Genomic DNA, 19,428 nt, shown 5'->3' on the forward strand with positions numbered 1-19,428 from the left:
AACCGGCCCCGTAGCACAATTCCATTTCTAAAAGGAAAAGTAAAATTGCCATTTCCAGAGGCAGGTGAGGAGCAGCTCCTGGGGATGCTCTCCTGGAGGCAGCAGGGAAGAGCTGGGCAGGAGGAATGAGGGGCTGGGAGCTGGTTTGAAGGGAAAAAATGAGGAATGAATAATTCTGTGTGGTGGGAGTTAGGGGCTGGAGATCTGGTGTGGTGGTGCCAAAACCTGACACAGCCCTGGCTGTGGCCTGGGATCCTGGACAAATCCCTTTTCCCTTGTGCTGCCTGAGATGAAGATTTTCCTCCAGGGATCGTGACCATGAGGAGGAGCTCGGCCAGGAAAGGTCCTCATCCTGCAGCCTCCAGGATGTGAGATCCCACCACACCCTGCCACTGCAGGTGAGTGGGCTGCAGCTGCAGCCTGGCTGGGGAAATGCAGCTACTCCTGCTTTACACCAGCTTGGATTTATTTACTAGCACGAGTAGAAGTGTGGCTGCTGGCTCTCCAAACCATCCAGCCCTGCCTGTCCCCATGAGGACTCATCCTGGAAATAACAAGGTCCTGACATGTAAAATATATTTAAATAGATTGCACTCACCTCTTCAACAGCTTGCCATTAATGGGAATGGGGTTATACGTAGAAAACTTATTTATTAGGCCACTGGAAGGCATGACATAAAACACATTCCAGTAAGTGAATTCTCTTTAGTCTTATTTTGAGGATTTTACTAATGAAATTCTGATTTTAGAGTGTTAAAGCTGGGCCCCTCAAATCCATTAAAAGCACATGCAGGAGTGACATTGGAGGCATAAGCATTATATTAATGAGCAAATTAATTTTGATGGAGCAATGCTACTTCACCCAGATGAGAACTGGCTCATTTATTATAATTATTTTTAGTCTGTAGTACCTGGAAACTCCATTTCTTCAGGCACCTTCCGAAGAACTTATTGGCTGGATCAAATCTTTGTTTTTATTCTTTGTTAACATGTTTAACCCAGCTCCATTTTCAGGAGGTGTCTTGGAATTAGAAGGAATTCTGCAAGACCAGGAGGACTTCACAGGCCAGGGAGGTCAAAGGCCGAGGTCTGGGGCAGGAGGTTTATTTGGGAACTCCCTCGGTGGATCCCAGAACACAGGGAAACACAGAAACTGAGACTGTCTCAAACCCAGGTCATCTAAGATGGAACAAAAGAGATCAAAGAAAACCAGGCTGCAATACTGGGCTTGGATTTTCAGAATTACTGGAGTTGCACACCCAGGAGGAGCCCAGCTCATTGCAGCTCAGACTCTTGAGAGCACCAGGCAGTCCTTGGCACATTTCTTTAATGACTTCACATTTGCAAACTCCCTGTTCCCAGGCTGCTTTGTTTTGTCAGTGCAATTGAGGAAGTTTATCTGTTTATGCCATTTTTCTCTTTTTTTTTCCTTCCTTCCCCCACTGAAGCTTTAATTTCTCACGGCAGGAAGCACAAACAATCCCTTGTTGAACTCCTGCAGATGCTGCCAGCCGATGTCAGAGCCTGAAAAAGAGCCTTGGATGGGAAAGGAGCCACACGTGAGTGTCCTGTGCCTGCCCAGTGCTGAGGTCCTGGGGAGCAGGGGATCCCACCCATCCCAGCAGGATTCCCTCGCTCAGGAATGGAAGAATCACAGGTGAAGCTCTGTTTTACACTGAAATGTGATACCTGAGTGTACAGAAGGAGCAGGCACAGTGTAGCTTTGCTTACAGGAGCAGTCAGGTGCACAAGCAGACTAATTTTGTCTTAAACAACCTACAACATCCAGAAGTTGTTGGTGTTCTATAAAGTCCTGAGACAGATCAGAGAACCACAGAGCATTCTGAGTTGGACAGGAGCCACAAGGATTGAGTCCAGTGGTCCCTACAGGGATCAAAGCACACCCTTGGTGTGATCAGCACCACGCTCTGGCCAGCTGAGCTGATCCCAGGGTGTTCCCCTCCATCCCAAAACGGAGCTGTGTCACTGCCAGAGCAAGGTGAGGTGTCTTTCAGCAGTGCAGAGGACACTGGCTGTGCACAGTCCCCACACAGGGTGGTCTGGCTGCACAGGCACACCCAACTTGACCCAGGAATTGCATTTCCATGGATGTTTTTCAGGTGGAAATTCACAGTTCCATTACAAAGCGTATCAGCAAAGGCCAGGTGAGCGTCCCTGCTGTCATGGTGGCCTTGCTGTGCAGCGCTGGGGGTGACAGCACTGGGTATTTCACAACTTTTTTCTTCTTTTCCCAGTGTTTGACCCCTCTTGGTCAGTGCCAGGACCACCTTGCTGCATCCACAGGGCCGTGCCAAACCCAGTTTGCATCTCCAGTTGTAAAGGTAAAACAAACATCCAAAAGATTAAGCTGCAAACCAGAAAAAAATGAATCCATTTGCTCTTTTCCAAGCTTTTTTTCCCCTGACACAGCCTTTGTGCCATGAACTTAAATCCTGCTTGAACAAGGCACCTGGTGAAGGCAAATTCTCCTCCCCACTGGGAGCAGGGCCACAGAGAGGTGACACAGAGCCGTCTCCAGCGCTGGTGGGTGACACTGTGGAGCCTCTCAGAACACGGAGTCATCGAGGACACTGCAGGAGAAGCCTTCAGCCAGGCTGCCCACCTCGGTCTCCGTGGAGCTGGTGCAGGTCCGTGCTCTCTGCAAAGCAAACACCCCTTGGAGCTGGGAGCTGGGGGGGTTGGTTGGGCTGGGGCAGAGCTCAGAGATCAAACTGGTGCGTTTAGAGAGGGATTAACCCAAAATGTTGTGTGGTTTAGGAGCTCAGAAGCATTGGGTTTGACAGGAGGATTTTCACCCTCTGGCTGAAGCTCTCACAGAGCTGCTCATCCTCTGTCCCTCCAGCCCTGCAGCCCCAAATTCCACATTTGCCACATTTTACCACAGTGGCCACCCCTCTGCAGCCAAGGACAAAGAGCCCAGAAGGACACACAATCATGGAATCTTTAAGGCTGGAAAAGACCTCCAAGATCATCAAGTCCAACCACACCCAGTAAACCCTGTCACAAAGGGCCACATCCAAAATCCAAGCGGGTTTTGAGCACTTCCAGGGATGGTGACTCCACCACTTCCCTGGGGAGCCTTCTGCAGGGCCTGGCCACTCTTCCAGTGAGGGATCACGGTTTGAGGCACGGGAATTTTTCTGAATACACGGCAACAAAGCCCATTGATGGAGCCACACCCTGCCAGAGCTGCACAAACAAGTGTGCAGGGCTGCTGGGCTGCAGAAGGAAGCAGCAGCAGTGGCTGAGCTGTGGGAAGCCCTGCAGGGTGGCAGGTGACACAGCAGGGACCAGCAGGTTCCCACGTGCAGGGCTTTCATCTCCTCACCCTTGTTTACACCGAATTTAGGAACTGAGTGTCCCCAACAAGCAGTTTCCCTGTCCCTGGTGACCTCAGCAGGAGCCCAGCAGTGCCAGCAGCCCTGTGGCTGTGCTGCCAGCAGAAATCCTCTGGCTGGTGTCACCCACCACGGCCAGCTTTGAGTAGACTGAAAACAAGGCAGTGCTGCTGCTGAGAATGCGAGCCTGCCTTTGCAAGCTCACATTTTCCAGCCACGGCATTAATATTTGTTATTTCTCATATTCCGAGCTGTGATGCCCCGAGTCGTGGCATTTTACACCATTTAATTAAAAACAAACATTATATGATAATCTTTTAAGCCTGTTTCCTTGACCAGACCATGGAACAATATGCAAAAAATTAAACCCCTGTTCCAAGGGGACAAATGAAAATCAAGTTGCTGAGCAGCCCTTCCCCTGAGCAGACAATGAGGGGTTTATCTTACCTGTAAGGTAAATGTTTTTATCAGAAGTAACAGCAAATGCAGAAAGGCTTAAGTCCATCTTAACAGTAGGAGCAAAACACTTTGGATTGTTAGGCTGAACAAAATCAGCTCTCCAGGAGTCACCCTGCAGTCTCTGCCAAGGCAGAGCTCTCTGCCTGCCTGGGGACAAACTGCATTTCCCTGTAAAGGCAGAGCCACGGGTGTGCCTGAAATTCGGTGTATATCAACAAAGCACCCGACAATAGCACTTAATCCTTCTGTCCATTTCTAACCCTTCCCAAAACACAACATCTGCAAATACGGGCAGATCCAGAGCTGCAGCAGCCTGGGACCCATCCAGGGCAAAGGAAGCAGCCACACAGCAAGGTGAGAATTACCACAGCAGTGAGGATGGCAAAACCAGCCTCAAGAATTGCTAAATTCAATGGGTTTAGTGAGCATGGGGTTGGACTGAATGGTCTTGGAGATCTTTATGGAGATTTAATGATTCTGTGACCCTCTGTGCTCTCAGCCTTACAAGGAAAAAGCAGCACACAAACAAAAGTATTTATTTTAGTTTAAAACAATAAATAAATAAAATGGTATTTTACCTCGTAGTCAATTGGGAAAGGGTCTCGGAATTTGTTGCTGGGTGTTGGGATTGGTGGGAACAGTTTCCTCCAAAGGTGGCTCCTGTAAATGGAGGGATGTGAGAGGGTTGCTGCTCCTGGGGGATGAGGAGCAGCAGCGTGTGCTCAGCCCCAGGAGCAGCCAGGGAGAACGGTCCCCACCGGGGCTGGGCAGCTGTGCTGGGCACCTCTGGGCTCTGGGGACGGGCAGGTGACAGGAGGAGGTGGGTGAGGCTGTCCCCAGCCTCTCCCTCTGCAGCTGCTCCCAGCCAGGCCAGGCTTTTCGGGCTGTCTGGAGAGAAATGAATTGCTCTGATCCGTCTGTTCAGGCTCCTGCTCTTCCCAAGGGCTCTGCTGTCATGTCCCTCGTTTGGACAGCCAAGACAAGCTGCCTCGTGCTCAGGCTTTGGTTTCTGGCCATAAACTGCCAGTGCCTCGTGGCAGGAGAGCAAGCACAAATAATTGTGTGCCGAGGGAGCCGGGTAGGGGAAGGCACCAGGGACGGCTGAAATGTTTCTGCTCAGTGCTGTAATAACTCATCCTGCTAACACCCCCTGAGACCCCCTTCCCTGCCTGAGCCCTGGCTGGGCTCACAGCACAGGGGTTTTTGTGATAGCAGACACTGCAGAGGGAGCTTTTCCTTGTCTTTGATACATCCCAGAGCTTAGAGCTCACATTCCAGGTGCTGGAACACCTCGCTGTCTCCAGCAGGTTTTCATGGGAACTTGGCCTGAGTGAAGAATGCTCAGCCCAGAATTGGTACCCAGGGTCTGTTCTGGGGGAAGCAGAGATGTGTTCAGGGTGTGGGGCTGAGCAAGGGCAGGTCTGCTCCTCTGCCCCGTTTATTTCATGACAATCCCACAGCTGACTGTCCTAGGCAGGTAGAAGAATTATAAAAGAAAGGCTTTATGAAGTCAGGCCTCGCTCTGCTAAAACTGCCAAAGCTGGCCTGTCATTTCTGCTAAGTGCAGCTAACAAGCAATTTGCAAGTTCCCATGTGAGGCTATTTGGAGAATGAGAAGTTTAACACAATTCTGAGGGTGAAAAACTAATGCATATGTGTAAACAACAAGATTTGTGCCATGAGAACCCACACAGGAAAAATGTAAAGATATCTAGAGAGAGAATTTGACAGACATACACAGTAGCCCTTAGTGCCCAATGAGCTGAGTTTTACTGCATCACTGGCCAATTAGGTTTATCATAGTGCCTTCTGATATTTCCTATCAATATGAGCTTTGTGAATAAAGAATTGGCTTTCTGCATGAAGAAAATGGAGTCTCACTGATTTATTCCAACAGCTGATGTCTGCTTAGTTCAGTGCTTATGTTCTTAGGACTATTCTTCTTCCAGAAGCTTTCTGAGGTCTGTCAAGTTTACCTTTATCCTATTACTATTCTCCTGGTGAGGAGGAATAATATTTTCTGTCTATCAGCTTGGAGCTAAACCTTCCTGGCTGAGCTGCTGCTGCCTTGAAGGTGACATTGATGCTTCACTAATGATGAGGGGAAGGGAAGGGCCACACCACTGCTCACCCCACAGACACCAGCTGTGGGATGTGTCCCCTCTGAGCACGGGATGAGGCTTTGTGAGGGAACTGTGCAGCCACAAATGGGAATATGGGCAGGAAAAACAGGGTGTGAGGTGTTTTGGAGGAAACATTTCCACTTTTTTCTTGAAATGCTGGATAGAGCAGAGCCAGGCTGTTTGCTCCCCACCACTGGGGTGGGACAGGAAAGCAGCTGCTGCTGGAGCTCAGGAGGAGGAAGATGAGTGCCAATATTATCTCCATCATCTCCCAGCTCTCCTCATAAGGGTCAGGCCTTTGTGCCCTTACCCAGGGTAGATTTGCACTGCTGGTTTCACAGCTCCAACCACCAGCTCTCACACTTTTCAAAAGGCCACATCATTCCACCTGCAGCTCGTTTCAGCTCTGATTTATGCCACTGCTGTGCCGAGAACCCAGCAAGAGTTGGTTCTACTTGGACTTGGCGTGTTCCTTGTGGTGCTGTTTGCCAATAAAAGATTTTGATGGAGCCACATCAAAATTGTTTATTGAGGCAGCAAAAAGCATAAATTACACATCACTCCTGGAAGGGGAGCACTTAAGGAAGGGTGCCCATGAGAAATGAGGCAGAAGTGTGTCCATGGGGGCTGCTTTGCAGGGAGGAGTTGCTGGGGTGGTGCCCTCAGAATGTTTCTGTTCCCTTTTGGAGGTTACAGAAAAGTCAGAGTTGTGTCATTAAAGATCTTGTGACAAAAAACATCCCAGGTGTCTCTGTCTACACAGGTTAAGGCATTATCACTGCTTGGACCTTCAGACCTTGGACACACCCCACAGGACCCTCGTGCCCTAAATCAGCATTGCAGGGTCTCTGCGTTTCGGGCTGTGTCTTTCTGAAATTTCCACTCTTCCCACAGGCTGTGACATGAAAAAGGCAGAGGTAAGCAAAGAGAAACAAGCAGGAGAACAAGCTCTCCTCGCTCTGTGATGAGATTGAGGAAGTGTTTGTTTTAACCCTAGGTCAGAGTGCCTCCCCTGAGATTCCCCGTGGAGTTTTCCCAAAGCTGGCTGCTGGCTGCTGCTCGTGGGCTGCTGAGGGGTGAGGAACAGGGGGGATCACCACACTGATTCTGGACTGAGTGCCCTGATCCCACAGCAAGTTACTGACTCCATCCTCCTGTGGGCTCACCTCCAGGAGAAAATGATATTCCTGGGGAAGTACAGAAGCTGCTCACTCCAGGGCAAACCAGGCAAACATTCAATTGTGGTTTTTATCAAGTCTCTAACCCCATCAGCCTCTGCAAGTGAGCGAAGGGAAAAGCCTGTCCTAAGGGTCCCAGAGGGCCCCTTTGCCTTGCAGAACTCCTCCCAAATGCTGGGCTTTATCCCTGATGCCTGCAAGTGCACAGAAAAATTTATAGACCTCTTTGCTGCAATGAAATTCCTTATAATGGCCGCAAATCGCATGGAATTTGAAACGATTCCGTGGCTTGAATTGCAGAGTGCACTTCATGAATTTTCAAGAGCAGTAAAAACAGAGAGCACTAATGAAACTGATCTGGGAAACCTGCTCTGTTTCTCTTTTTTTTTAATATCTGCAGGAACAGCCCTGTGCTTCATCTTCTTACACTTCCCCATCCTCCCAGGGCAGGCTGGAGGAGCAGGAGCAAGGAGCAGCAGGGAAGGGTGGAATAAGGTGAGCAGCTCCATGAAATTCAGTGTAGCAGGGAGGTAAAATTTTGATGAAATTGGCAAAGAGAGAAAGTAATGAGCCTTTGGGTGTCTGGGAATTTTATACTGGAGAGAAACTCCTGGAAGCAACCAAGGCAGCAGCAAGCAGCTGAACCTGGAAAAGCTCCCTGAAATTTGGATTAAAATCATAAAATGCATTAGTGCAGCACCTCCAAGTCGAGTAGAATTGTACCCTGGATTTATTTCTCCCCCTGTATGTGTTCCAGGATGTCCAAAGGGGGTAAATGTAATATTCAAATGCTTGCAGAACTCCACAGGAAAGCACAGAGCAGTGTGACTGCTGCTAACTGGAGCTGGTTCTGCTGTCCCAAAGAGAGGAGAGAGCTGGAGAAGATGCTGGAGCAGGGGAGGACTTCCAGCTCCAGGTCAATCCATAAAAGAAAAATGTAAGTAAGACAGATTTGGGGATTTTTAGCAAGACACCGAGGCTGCATAGCCAGGGACAAACGTGTGACATGGGAATTAACTCCCTCTGTGCTGCTGCTGCCAGAATCCCTCCTGACACAGCTCTGCCAGTTCAGCTGCCCTAGGAACAGCTCACACAGGCAGAGTTAATGCCACTTATCCTCCTGGAACATTCCTGCTCCTTTAAAGGCCTTTACTGGGTAAAGAAACACAGCAGGGAGAGGAAAACAGCCAGGGATGCATCAGGCTGGCAATAAATACAAAGGCACTAAAGAAATTAGTAAGGAATTAGCACTTCCATGAAGGGGAGCTGTGTTTGTTTGTTGTGGACTGGTAATTGCTGCTTGCTGCAGGTTTCAGGGAGAAACTCCTAATTACATGGATTCTTTAATTCCTCACTTAGATTCTGACTGTCACAGACACAAATCCCACCTAGCTGGGCTTCCTCACTGCACATTTGGGGAGTTTTGGCCTTTATTGTGTAGCATCCAGAGCCTCTGGATAATAAAAATAAACTCAATATTTCAAGTACTCAAAGCAAACACCAGGGCTCTGGGTATTTTGGCCATGAGGAATGCTCTGAGAAGCTTTCACCAGGGATAAATGAAGATTCCTGGGGAAATCACTGACTCAGATGCTTTTAAGTGAAGAAATAAAGACAAACAGATTTTTAACAAATTTTAACAAATTCACCTCACTCAATACATGGGGTTGTTGTACAAGATTAAACTGAATAACTCTCTTACCTCACCAATTTTGCTGAATGTTATTACTGATAATTAATGAGGTTCATTATTTTTGCTTTGTATATTTAGGCAAACTCAGCTTTTTCTCAGAATTAAGCAAAAGCTTGTGACATTCCCCCACACTTGTTGAATACCTGGTCCTTGGTTATATTGTAATAAAATGAAAAAGCTAATACTTACATTTTGCATATTATAGCAACAAACAGCAATGTGCAGGATGTGGAAACACAAAGCAGAGTGAGAATCCAGACTATGGAATTCTCCAGTTTATTTTGCCCTGAATTTCAAAGAAAAAAAAAATAAATTCAATATATTATTTTAGTACAGATTGTTTGAAGTGTGTTTAGGATTTAAATATTGTAAATATTTCATCAGCTGTTTAATGTGGTTGTATTCACAAATAAACATGTAGATTTTGAACACTTGATAACTGTGAATAAGAAATGAAATGCAGAGCTGCAAGAACAGTTTTCATGGCAGTGAATTTCTGATTTCAACAATAATTTTCTTTTATTTTGATGTAAAGGAGAGAACAAGTGGCTGAGAAAGTGGCAGGAACCTGTATTGTCCCAATGAACTTCCAACAAGCCCCTAAAAACTCCTTTCCATGAGAAAAACTGAATTAAGTGGTCCTGTGCTTGGACATTGTTGGGATTTAAACACATTTTTAGGGAAGACCAACTTGGTTCTGCCATCAGAATGAATTTTCTGTGTTTGCCAGGTGGGGAGGCCAAGGGGATGTGTTGCAGAAAGGAGGTAAAACATCAAAAATTTGAATTCCTGATACAAGAGGGGAAATGTAGTAAACAGGAGAGTGTAAGAGAGTATTTTTTAAGTGAAAAGAAGGAAGTTAAGAAACACCAAAGATAAGAGCAAAGGGGGGATGTCTAAGAACAAACAGCTGATAACGTGCAGTGATAAAGGAACTGTTATTTCCAGAACAACTTGTTCAGCAAGCAGGAAACACAAAACAGAGTGGGGCAAATGATCAGGCTGCAAAGATGCTAAAATCATCTTCTTTTTTCCCCCAACATTTAAGGGGTGAGATAATTTCAATAAGTTAAATTCAAAGCCCTGTGTTCCTGTTTCCTATTAAAACTCTCTGATCTTGGGAATGCTCCTGATTTAGGCAGCATTTGCTCCCCAGCCACGGGGATGCTCAAAGATGCTAAAGGATGTTAAAATCATGCCCCTTTTCCCCTCAGCGTTGAAGGGGTGAGATAATTTCAGTGAATTATGGTTGACATGGTCTTTCATTTTTATTTCCAGCATGAACACCACAATGAGGGCAGGGAAACACCTGAAAAAACTGAAGAGATGCAGGAAAAGACCTTGAGTTTAAAGCCATCTTTGGACATATTCACAAAACACTGTCTAAACTCAATGCTCTTTGCAAGGAGTTTATTTTTAATGGAATGGATTGAAATCTTGGCATTAACAAGTCCATTTTTTTCCTTCAAATCCCTATTTTTCCTGTTTCCTGTTAAAATTCTAGGTTGTTGCACACGCTCCTGGGTGTTGCATTTGCTCCCCAGCAATGGAATAATGGGAATTCTCACCAACATAAATGATTTCACTCCAGTCACTCCAGAATCCTTGGGCACGACAGATGTGGTTGTGGTTGGCCCTGATCCTTATGGAATATCTGCTGCTGCCATCGATCCCTACTCGGAATCTGTTCGAGGAGATTTTCAGGATCTGTGAGGAAACCAATTTGTGCTGTTAGAGATTAATTAAGACTCAGTCAAATTTAAATAACTTGAAATAAAAAAAAATAAAAATAACAATTTAAATTGTTTAAATTTTAAATTTAAGCAAAAATTTTAAAACAAATTTAAATCATTTATCTTTTTATTGTTTTTATTAACTGCAAGCTGCTGGCCTTGCTTTGCAGGTTAAGAGCTTCATTTTTCAAGGTGTAACTTCTCCTAACACACCCACATTCCAGGGAAAATTCCTTGTTTTTCCATTCTTCCTCCAGATTCTCAACACAGCATTTTCAAGATGGTAAAAACTGTCCTGAACCCAGATGCATAAACTGAATAAATCCAATTTTGTCCTGCTTTCCCAGGTTCCTTGGGGATGGTTTGTTGCAGGTATAAAAGGCATTGAGGGAAAGAGGAAGGCAAATTCCAGCTGTAGAGGACAGGAATGTTGGATAATCTTGGATGCTGGAGGAGCAATTACCTGCTTGTTACCTGACTTCAGGTTGATGAGATAAAATTCATATTCAAAACATTCCTCATGGAAAGGAGAAATTGGCTTCTCCCACGTGGCCAGGAGATCATTTTGCTCCAGGGATATGCTGATATTTCTGGGAATATTCACTTTCTCTGCAAAAAGAAAACCATAGCGGTGAGTTATTTATAGAGGCAAGTTTAAATACTAAAAACTGGAGCATTTTATAACCTGATAGTGTTTCCAAGTAGGATCTATAATTATCGAATTTATTTCCCTTTTTGGACTGAAAAGATAAGGATTTAGGAGGAACAACTGCATTGCTGGTAATAGTTATAGGAAAACAGTTTGGAAAATGCACTTAAAAGTTTTGGAAAATTAGATTACTGGGGAAAGAGGAATTTATTAAATCAATTTCCACAGAAGTATTAAATTAATGACAGAACAGTTAGGAAAACTTCATTTCCAGGAAAAAGAAAATGCAGATGTAGCCAGGAAAGTTATTGAAAAATGGAAGAAAATCAAAGGAATTCAGCTAATGTTATGGGGATGATTTCTAAGAAGAAAATATGTGATTTTCTCTTAGTGAAGTCATGAAAAAGAGAACTGTTATCTGTTTACCAAAACAGAAAAAGGCATGGAACTAATGAGGGAAAGTAAATGATTTGTGTGGATGAAAGATGATAGACAATCATGGCTGATATTCCCTTTTATTCCACACTCTAATGCCTTCCTTCACAGGACAGGGTTATCTTGAACACCACGTGTCTTATTCCATTTAAAGAAAGGCTGAAAAATTAAGGGCAATAAAAACTGTGTTTTAAGCTATATTGACTAAATCAACTGAAAATTAATATTGAGAATAACGCTTTGGCTAACAAACAGAACATTAATTGCTTTTACTAGCTTTTAGTCTTGCCATTCTGTAATTTAAAATAGATGATTAAAATCCAACTTAGCTAAAACAATACATTAATTTCTTCTAATTTGCTTAAGATGACTGTACAAAATCAACACATCCTTTCACTGCATCAAGAACCACTCAATCCAAGAGAATTTCCTCACATTTTGACAATCCTGCTAGGCATTTTTGATGTATTTTTTTAATGTATTCCTACTCACCGATGGCATTTTGGTTAAATATCTGCTGAAAAGGCTTGATTGCAGCACGTTTGCTGGAGCCATTAATGTGAATGACAATGAGGCTGTCGATCTCGCCAGGTTCAATCTGAGTACTCGAAAAGCTGCATTCAGCATTCCTGTTCCACTTGTCTTTGGTGTAAGCAGGACATTCCTCAGTGTGTGTCTCATACCTAAATTAAAATGCTGGTGAGACAGGGTGCTCTTAAAGAAATTCACTGCTGGCTGGAAAAGGAGCAAACACCAACCTGTAAAACAGAAAGTATTTGGTGTCTTCTGGTGCCCCTTGGCCAGGGAGCCAAGTGCAACGGAGAGAGACATTGCCAGGGATGGTGACATGAGTGACACAGGACAGGTTGGTGACAGAGGTCTCTGCAGCACCTGGAGAGGAAAGGGATTACATACAGAGCAGAAAGAAAACCTCACTGCAAGAATCATAACAAGTTCCTGTTGCTAAAACACTTTGCGTCCAGTTTGGGCCATTACAGCTGTGCCTGCTGCATCCAATTCTCATCCTTTTTGGTTCCAGTTTGGGTCATTATAGCTGGATTTGCTGCATCCAGGTGTATTCCTTAGCACACAGGCCTGTGGGTTGGGAAGGATGAACATTCCCAAGGCATCCAGGTGTATTCCTTAGCACACAGGCCTGTGGGTTGGGAAGGATGAGGATTCCCAAGCAGAGTGAATAAAGCCGTGCCACACAGCACCGTGTATTTCATGTGGAACAAGGCAACAACCTCCTTAGGTGCACCACCCTAGGTTAACTCAGCCTTAGCAGGGCGTTGTTAGAAAATTTTATAGGTGTTATTGACATTTTGCACCTCCAGAATGTACCCCAGGCTCCACTGCAGTAGAGAAAGGTCTGGACTAAATCCTTTCATAGCAGGTAGAGCGGAAAATGCTGTATTTCTATTTTAAAGAACTAAACCCGTCACCTTTTGGTGTTTAGTCCATAGATTGGGACAGAACACAAAATCCAGCCCTTCCCTGGGTTTTTTCACCTGGCAGAGGTGGGAGGTTTCTCTCCACCCAGTCACTGCTCAGCTGAAGGTTCTCCTGGAGGAGCAAGGTCCGCACGCGAGCCGAGAAGCCGTTGTGAAGCGCCGCTGTTCGGACACTGTGAGTCCTCTTGGTGTCATACTTGAAATAAAAAACACCAAATCAACACCCCAGCGGGTGGGAGGGAAAATAAGGGACCTGCCAAGACTGGGCCAGACATTGGGGTGAGTTCAGTGAGCTGAGCTGAACCGGGAGCCAGCACTTAAAGCCAGGAGCCATCCTCCCCTCAAGATGAAAACTGCAGTTCCCAAGGCTCAGCAGAGCTCTGTGCGTGGCTGAGAGGGAATTCCAGTTCCCAAAGCATGTGTTTAGATAAAAGAGAATAGCAGGGATCTAGCCTTCTTAGGATCCTTGATTTATTTTCTTCTCTCACCTCTTCTGGCACAGGGCTCAGGATTTTCACATCGTATCTGATGGTGGAGTTGTTTTGCTCCTGAGCAGGGTTTGGTTCCCAGTGTAACAGCACTTGTGCTAATGCAGAGACACTGAGGGTGAAGTTAACAGGTGGCAAAACCTGAACTGGAAGGGAGAAGACAGAAATATCCATGAATGTCCGATCCAGTGAATTGTTTAGAGTACAATACCTGTTTGCAAGCAGTGAGCAATACAAGCAAATAATTTCATTTCAATATTATATTCTTTCAACAGCTCCTTGTAAAGTATTTCTGATATTTGACCAAAAAAAACCTTTAAATGACCAGAACCCCATCAAATAAGAGTTTATTAAAGCTTAGCTTAAAAAATGAAATTTTTACAACAGATTTAACTTGAAAATTACTATGCTATATTACATTTGGCTTGATAATTAGGTTCAGAGTTTTCATCTTGGTCCTCATTGTCACAGAGACATGTAAAAAACAGGGCTGATGGAGTGATCAGCTGCATGAACAATTCTCACCCACATCAGCTTGCAGGAGAGGGCAATGTGGGAGGCTTTCAAAGGGAAGGTTGACAGCCACAAGAAGTTGCATGTGAGAGTAGAACCAAAATGATGAACAGAGGAATTAAGCACAAATGGAAGAAAACATAGAAGGATGGCAACGATAATTTAAAATGACAGGGCAAGAAGGATTCCTGGAGCTCCCATGGAAATGAGGATCTCATGCTGGGGGAAATGTTAGCATATAAATAGCAGGGCAGTGAAATAATCAATCTGCTCCCCTCCAGTTCTTCAGAGCCTGCCCTCCCTCATTTGCCAAATGCAAGGCATCAGCACCCCGGGAGTGTCCCAGGCCAGGCTGGGGGTGACTCTGAGCACCCTGGTCTGGTGGAAGGTGTCCCTGCCCATGGCAGGGGTGGAACTGGATGGAATTTAAGGTCCCTCCCAACCCAAACTGTTCTGGGATTCCACGATTCTCTTCTCCTGTGATTCCAGCCTTTGATGCCCAGGAGTTCAGTTTGCAAGCACACACATTGCAGTAGGAAAACTGCCCCATAAAGGCTCAGAAAACCCCAACACAGGTTGTGTCTCCATGACTCGAGATTCTTTCCTCCCAGAGCAAACCAGGCACCAGCTGGGAACAATGTGGGAGAGGAACCAGTCCCAGGAAGCAGGACAGCAATGGTCACCCCTCATCCTGGGCCCAAGGCATGCCAGGGACAGCTTTATCCACCTGTAGAACCATGCCCAGCACAGAGACAGACCTTGGGCACCCACCAGAGCTCCACCCCAGCAGCTGGAAACTCCTCACCTCCTGCACCCTGAGGCGTGTTTGCTGTCCAAAGGAGGAGCAGGAAAACTCGCATCCCACTGGCCATCAGCTTTGGGTGCTGGATGGGCACGGCCAGGAATCAGCACACGTGCCCTGTCACCGTGTCACAGGAGCTAAAAATGAGCACAAACCCAAGGGTTAAACACCCAAACCATGCATTGTGATCTGTCCCCACGATCACAGGAGTGAAACCGCTGCCTTGCAGGGACAGACTCTTCTTTTCTTGCAGGAAAATGCTTCTTGTGGGGGCTAAATTTAATATAGGTACCAACAAGCACGTTTCATCTTGCTCCCTTTGCCAGCCCTCTCTGAAAAGCTGCTGGTTTCATGTGGGGATGACCAGAACATCCATGGAATTAGAGCATTTCTCCATGGAAAGTGAGTCAGGTTTGTGTAGACTGGCTTTGGGGAGAGTCACATTTCCTCCAAGAACAGAAATAACTGTATTTTTAGCTCCCACTTTATATAAAATAGCTGCTTACTGGGATTTACTTTCTTGTTACTCCTTCAATCAAGCTCTCCAAAGACACAGTCACTGCTCACCTCAAGGCTAATTCTCCAACGTTAATTATTGGGTGTAAGAGAAACTGCTTTGTTTGTTTCTAATTTAAATGAACAATAATTTTTAATGCTTAAACCCAGAACTTTCCTGTGGATTGTTTCATGAATTACTGGCAGAAGAAAAAAAATCTCTGTGTAATCATTCATGTATAACCTAATATAAATATGGGCATGCAGAACAGCAGCTTTCCAAAATGTTCTTACTGAAGAGAAATGCACCCTCCCAGCCCAATCTCACCACCTCCCTGGGGCACTACAGCAATTGCTCACATGGAAAACATAATATTTTCCAATGGTAATGAGCAGGAATAACCCAGGGACTGGAAGCACTCCCACTGATCACAGTTGGAATAATTCTGCTGTACAGTAACTATTTTTTAAAATGCAGTCTGAGTGCTGAGTTCATTAAAATGACACATCATCTACAGTGGAGTGTGTTTTTAATGTCCAAGTCCCCTCATTCTCTATATTCACATTTTGTGCCTCTCTGCTTTCCTGACAGCCCAAACGTGCACGAGGCCAGCTGAAACTCGGGAGTTTGCTGATGAATTATTCCTGGGAAGCCAGGGTTTGATTTTGTCTGCATTGGGTTATGGAATGATATCTTGGCCAGGCATTTTGGTTCTCCCAAAACGTAGCAAATCACAGACAACGGGACAAATATTCTTTACAGCACACATTTATGCCTGCACAAATTACTGGCATCAGGCTTTTGCTTTGATTTACCTGATGAGACTATTAAATACGTTAATAACTTTTCTCTCTATTTAGAAGTAAAAATTCATTATCCTCACATCCTTGAAAATAAAAAGCAGCTTTGGGAAAGAAGCTTCATTAGTTTTGTTGCTGAGAGCATTCACTCTTTTTTTCCTTAGAAAAAGCAATGACTTCAGTACATTATTTAAAAAAAAACCCAACTTTTAAAAGCCTCATGTTTTGCAAGTGCTTAGCATTCACATCTGCTTGAATAATGTCAGTGTGTTGGTCTGGGGCATTACCATAACTACAATATCTGACTCTCCCTTGGTTTTATTTAAAGTGGGTTTGGCTACCTGTGGACTTTTTATTTTAATTTGTCCACAAAAAGTTAAGGGTTCTGATTTTTATTTCCCTTATACTTTTAAAAAGATCCTAAAGATATATATATATAATTTTTTTTTTCTGCCTAAAACTTGCATGTATTAGATCTTACATTTTCTGTGCAGGACATTACTGAACTGAAACTGGATGTGAAATGTTACTGTAATTCAGATGAGTCCTAAATTATTATCCTGTTCTTTTCAGTTTGATTTTTCTTGCTTTGTTTTCCAAAATGCTGTTTTTCTTTTTCTTGCTGCCAGACTAAGATTGAAAGCACAGCTTTTGGAAGCTGTATTCCTGCAGCTGTGTAAGACCACAACCCCTGAGAACAAACTGTGGTCAGTGATACCTTGTTTCATGGGAGAAATTGCCAAAAAGAGAATCAAAATAAGTGTATGGAAGTAAAGATGGTAACTCGAAGGCTACAAGAGGATTATGCTCCTCATAAAAATGGATATTGTAAGTTTTCAGGACAAGGTTTTGATTATGTTCTAATTAATAAGCAGAGGGTAAAGGGGATATTCCCTTTGTGCAAGGAATATATTCCTTTTAGCAGGACAGTAGAAATCCAAAGCACAAAATACAGCTTCCTAAAAGTAATTCTTTTCTCCCTTACAGCTGCTATGTCCCAATACCTCACAGGCAACAGCAGATTCCAGGTGCTTTTCCCAGCATAAACCCACTTTAAAAAGCAGGACCTTCGCAGTCTTCAAAGCAAGCAGGAGGCAGAGCCAAAGCACAGCAGGCACCCCCAGAGGTTACCTGGGGATCTCAAAGTCCTGTGAAGAGCTGGGTCTGTTTGTTCCCCGTCCTCTGGGTGCTCTCCCTGCGGGTTTCTTTCATAACTGCTGCCTTTCAAGTACCAACCGGGCTGGCACCTCAGAAGAGATGGCAGAGGACAAGAGAGATAAGCACGCCTTGAAAAAGGGAACTGTGGATTTAACCACAGGGTGGAAGGCTCCATACAGGCATGGTCCAGCACAGAAATGGGTTTATTTTATTTATTGAGCGTTAATTATACGCAACGGTCTCTGATGACTTTTCAAGAGCAGGAATGTGATGACTGACCACAAATAACCTTCAGCTACACTGCTGATATCCCAATTTATTCTTTCCCTAGAAAATCAAATCCAGACATTTCTGGAAACTGCATGTTTTGTCCTGATATTTTTCTGCCGTCCAAAGCTCCGGCCATACAGCCATGCAGACACCAGTAGCACTTTGGGAAGTGACCCAAAATGAGCAAAACCAGCTTCTAAATATTGTGCTGAGAGCTTTGAGCTGTGATCCATAGGGTTGGATAGCTCCTGCATTGCCCAGAGAAGCTGCAGATGTCCCTGGAAGTGCTCAGGGCTGGATGGGACTCGTGGAAGGTTTCCCTGCCCATGGCAGGCATTTGGAACAAGATGATCTTTAAGGTTCCTTCCAGCCCAGCCCATTCCATGACTCTGTGGTGGCACTGCAGGCTCACAAACAGGAGAGGGAACAGAATCCAGCCCAGGGGAAGACCTTGCAGAAGGTGGGACCGTGCATGATGGAGTTATAGGAAGGATGAGACCTCATTAACAACCATTAACAACCTGGAATCCAAATTATTAATGTGTAGATGACACAAGCTCGGAGGGGGAAGTACCTTCGGGTTCAGAATACAATTAAAGCTCCGGCCAAATTGTGAAAATGGGTGTAATTCAATGTGGGCAAGATCTCAGCTGCATTTAGACATTATCAGCTGCACATTAATAGCTGTAAATAATCAATTATCACTCATATCACCGATATCTGCTTTGCAGAACAGGATGGGGTTTTGGGTCAGTGAGGAATCCCCATCCCTGGGGTGATTTAAAGCTGTGTGGATGTGGCACTTGGGGACAGGGTTTGGTGGTGAACTTGGGGAGCAGCTGGACATGATGATCTTAGAGGGCTTTTCCAAAACAACAACTTTGTGATTGCAATGATTCAAACATTTAAATGCTACCGAATTCCTTCTCATCGGGGAGAAGAAAATCATCAATTCCATCCCAGTTATTTTGCCATTACCAAACTACGTATTTCCCCCCCTGCTATAACTCATTTTCCCCGTTTTAAGTCCTTTTCTCTAAATCGAGACGAAGCCATGGTGAATCTTTCTATTGAGTGCTGTGTGCAGGGCCCCTCAGTTTGGGAAGGACATTGAGACACAGAGGACAATGAGGCTGGTGAGGGGCTGGGAACACAAACCCTGTGAGGAAAGGCTGAGGGAGCTGGGGTTGTTTATCCTGGAGAAAAGGAGACCCAGGGGTGACCTGATCACTCTCCACACCTCCCTGAAAGGTGACTCTGGGCAGCTGGGGCTCAGGCTCTTTGTCCTGGCAGCACTGACAGAGCGAGAGGACACAGCCTCAAGCTGTGCCAGGGGAATTATAGGCTGGATATTAGGGAGAAGTGTTTATAGAAAGTGATAAAGTACTGGAATCTGCCCGGGGAGGGTGCAGTAACCATCCCTGGGTGTGTTTAAATCAGGACAGGATGAGGCACTCGGTGCCATGGTTTGGTTGAGGTGTTTGGGTTGCACACAATGATCTGGAAGGTCTCTCCCAGCTCGGTGATTCCGTCATTCTGTGATTCTGCGAGCTTTCCATGAACCTCCCCTGGCTGAGCGCAGGCGGCGCGGTCCGGCTGAGGGAGCGGGGGCGGAGCGGGGCCAGGCCCGGCCCCGGGGCGGTGCCGATCCCCGATCCCCGAGCCAGGCCCGGCCCCGGGGCGGTGCCGATCCCCGATCCCCGAGCCAGGCCCGGNGCCAGGCCCGGCCCCGGGGCGGTGCCGATCCCCGATCCCCGAGCCAGGCCCGGCCCCGGGGCGGTGCCGATCCCCGATCCCCGAGCCAGGCCCGGCCCCGGG

The 19,428-nt window shown here is 45.7% G+C and overlaps 1 protein-coding gene across 1 annotated transcript; it reads right to left on the reverse strand.

Moving 5' to 3' along the window:
- Positions 1-90: 90 nt before the first annotated feature.
- On the reverse strand, positions 91-17,818 carry IL5RA (interleukin 5 receptor subunit alpha). The gene is made up of 11 exons (XM_015641168.2): positions 17,314-17,818; positions 14,890-15,023; positions 13,572-13,717; positions 13,141-13,279; positions 12,388-12,520; positions 12,122-12,312; positions 11,009-11,154; positions 10,381-10,519; positions 9,002-9,098; positions 4,397-4,478; positions 91-2,659 (listed from the first exon to the last, which is right to left on the reverse strand). Exons 2-11 carry the CDS (start codon positions 14,954-14,956, stop codon positions 2,567-2,569), a joined length of 1,233 nt encoding a protein of 410 aa, XP_015496654.1. The 5' UTR covers positions 14,957-15,023; positions 17,314-17,818; the 3' UTR covers positions 91-2,566.
- Between the last annotated feature and the right edge of the window lie 1,610 nt (positions 17,819-19,428).

The sequence above is a fragment of the Parus major genome, chromosome 12, assembly GCF_001522545.3.
Source record: "Parus major isolate Abel chromosome 12, Parus_major1.1, whole genome shotgun sequence".
NCBI lineage: Eukaryota > Metazoa > Chordata > Aves > Passeriformes > Paridae > Parus > Parus major.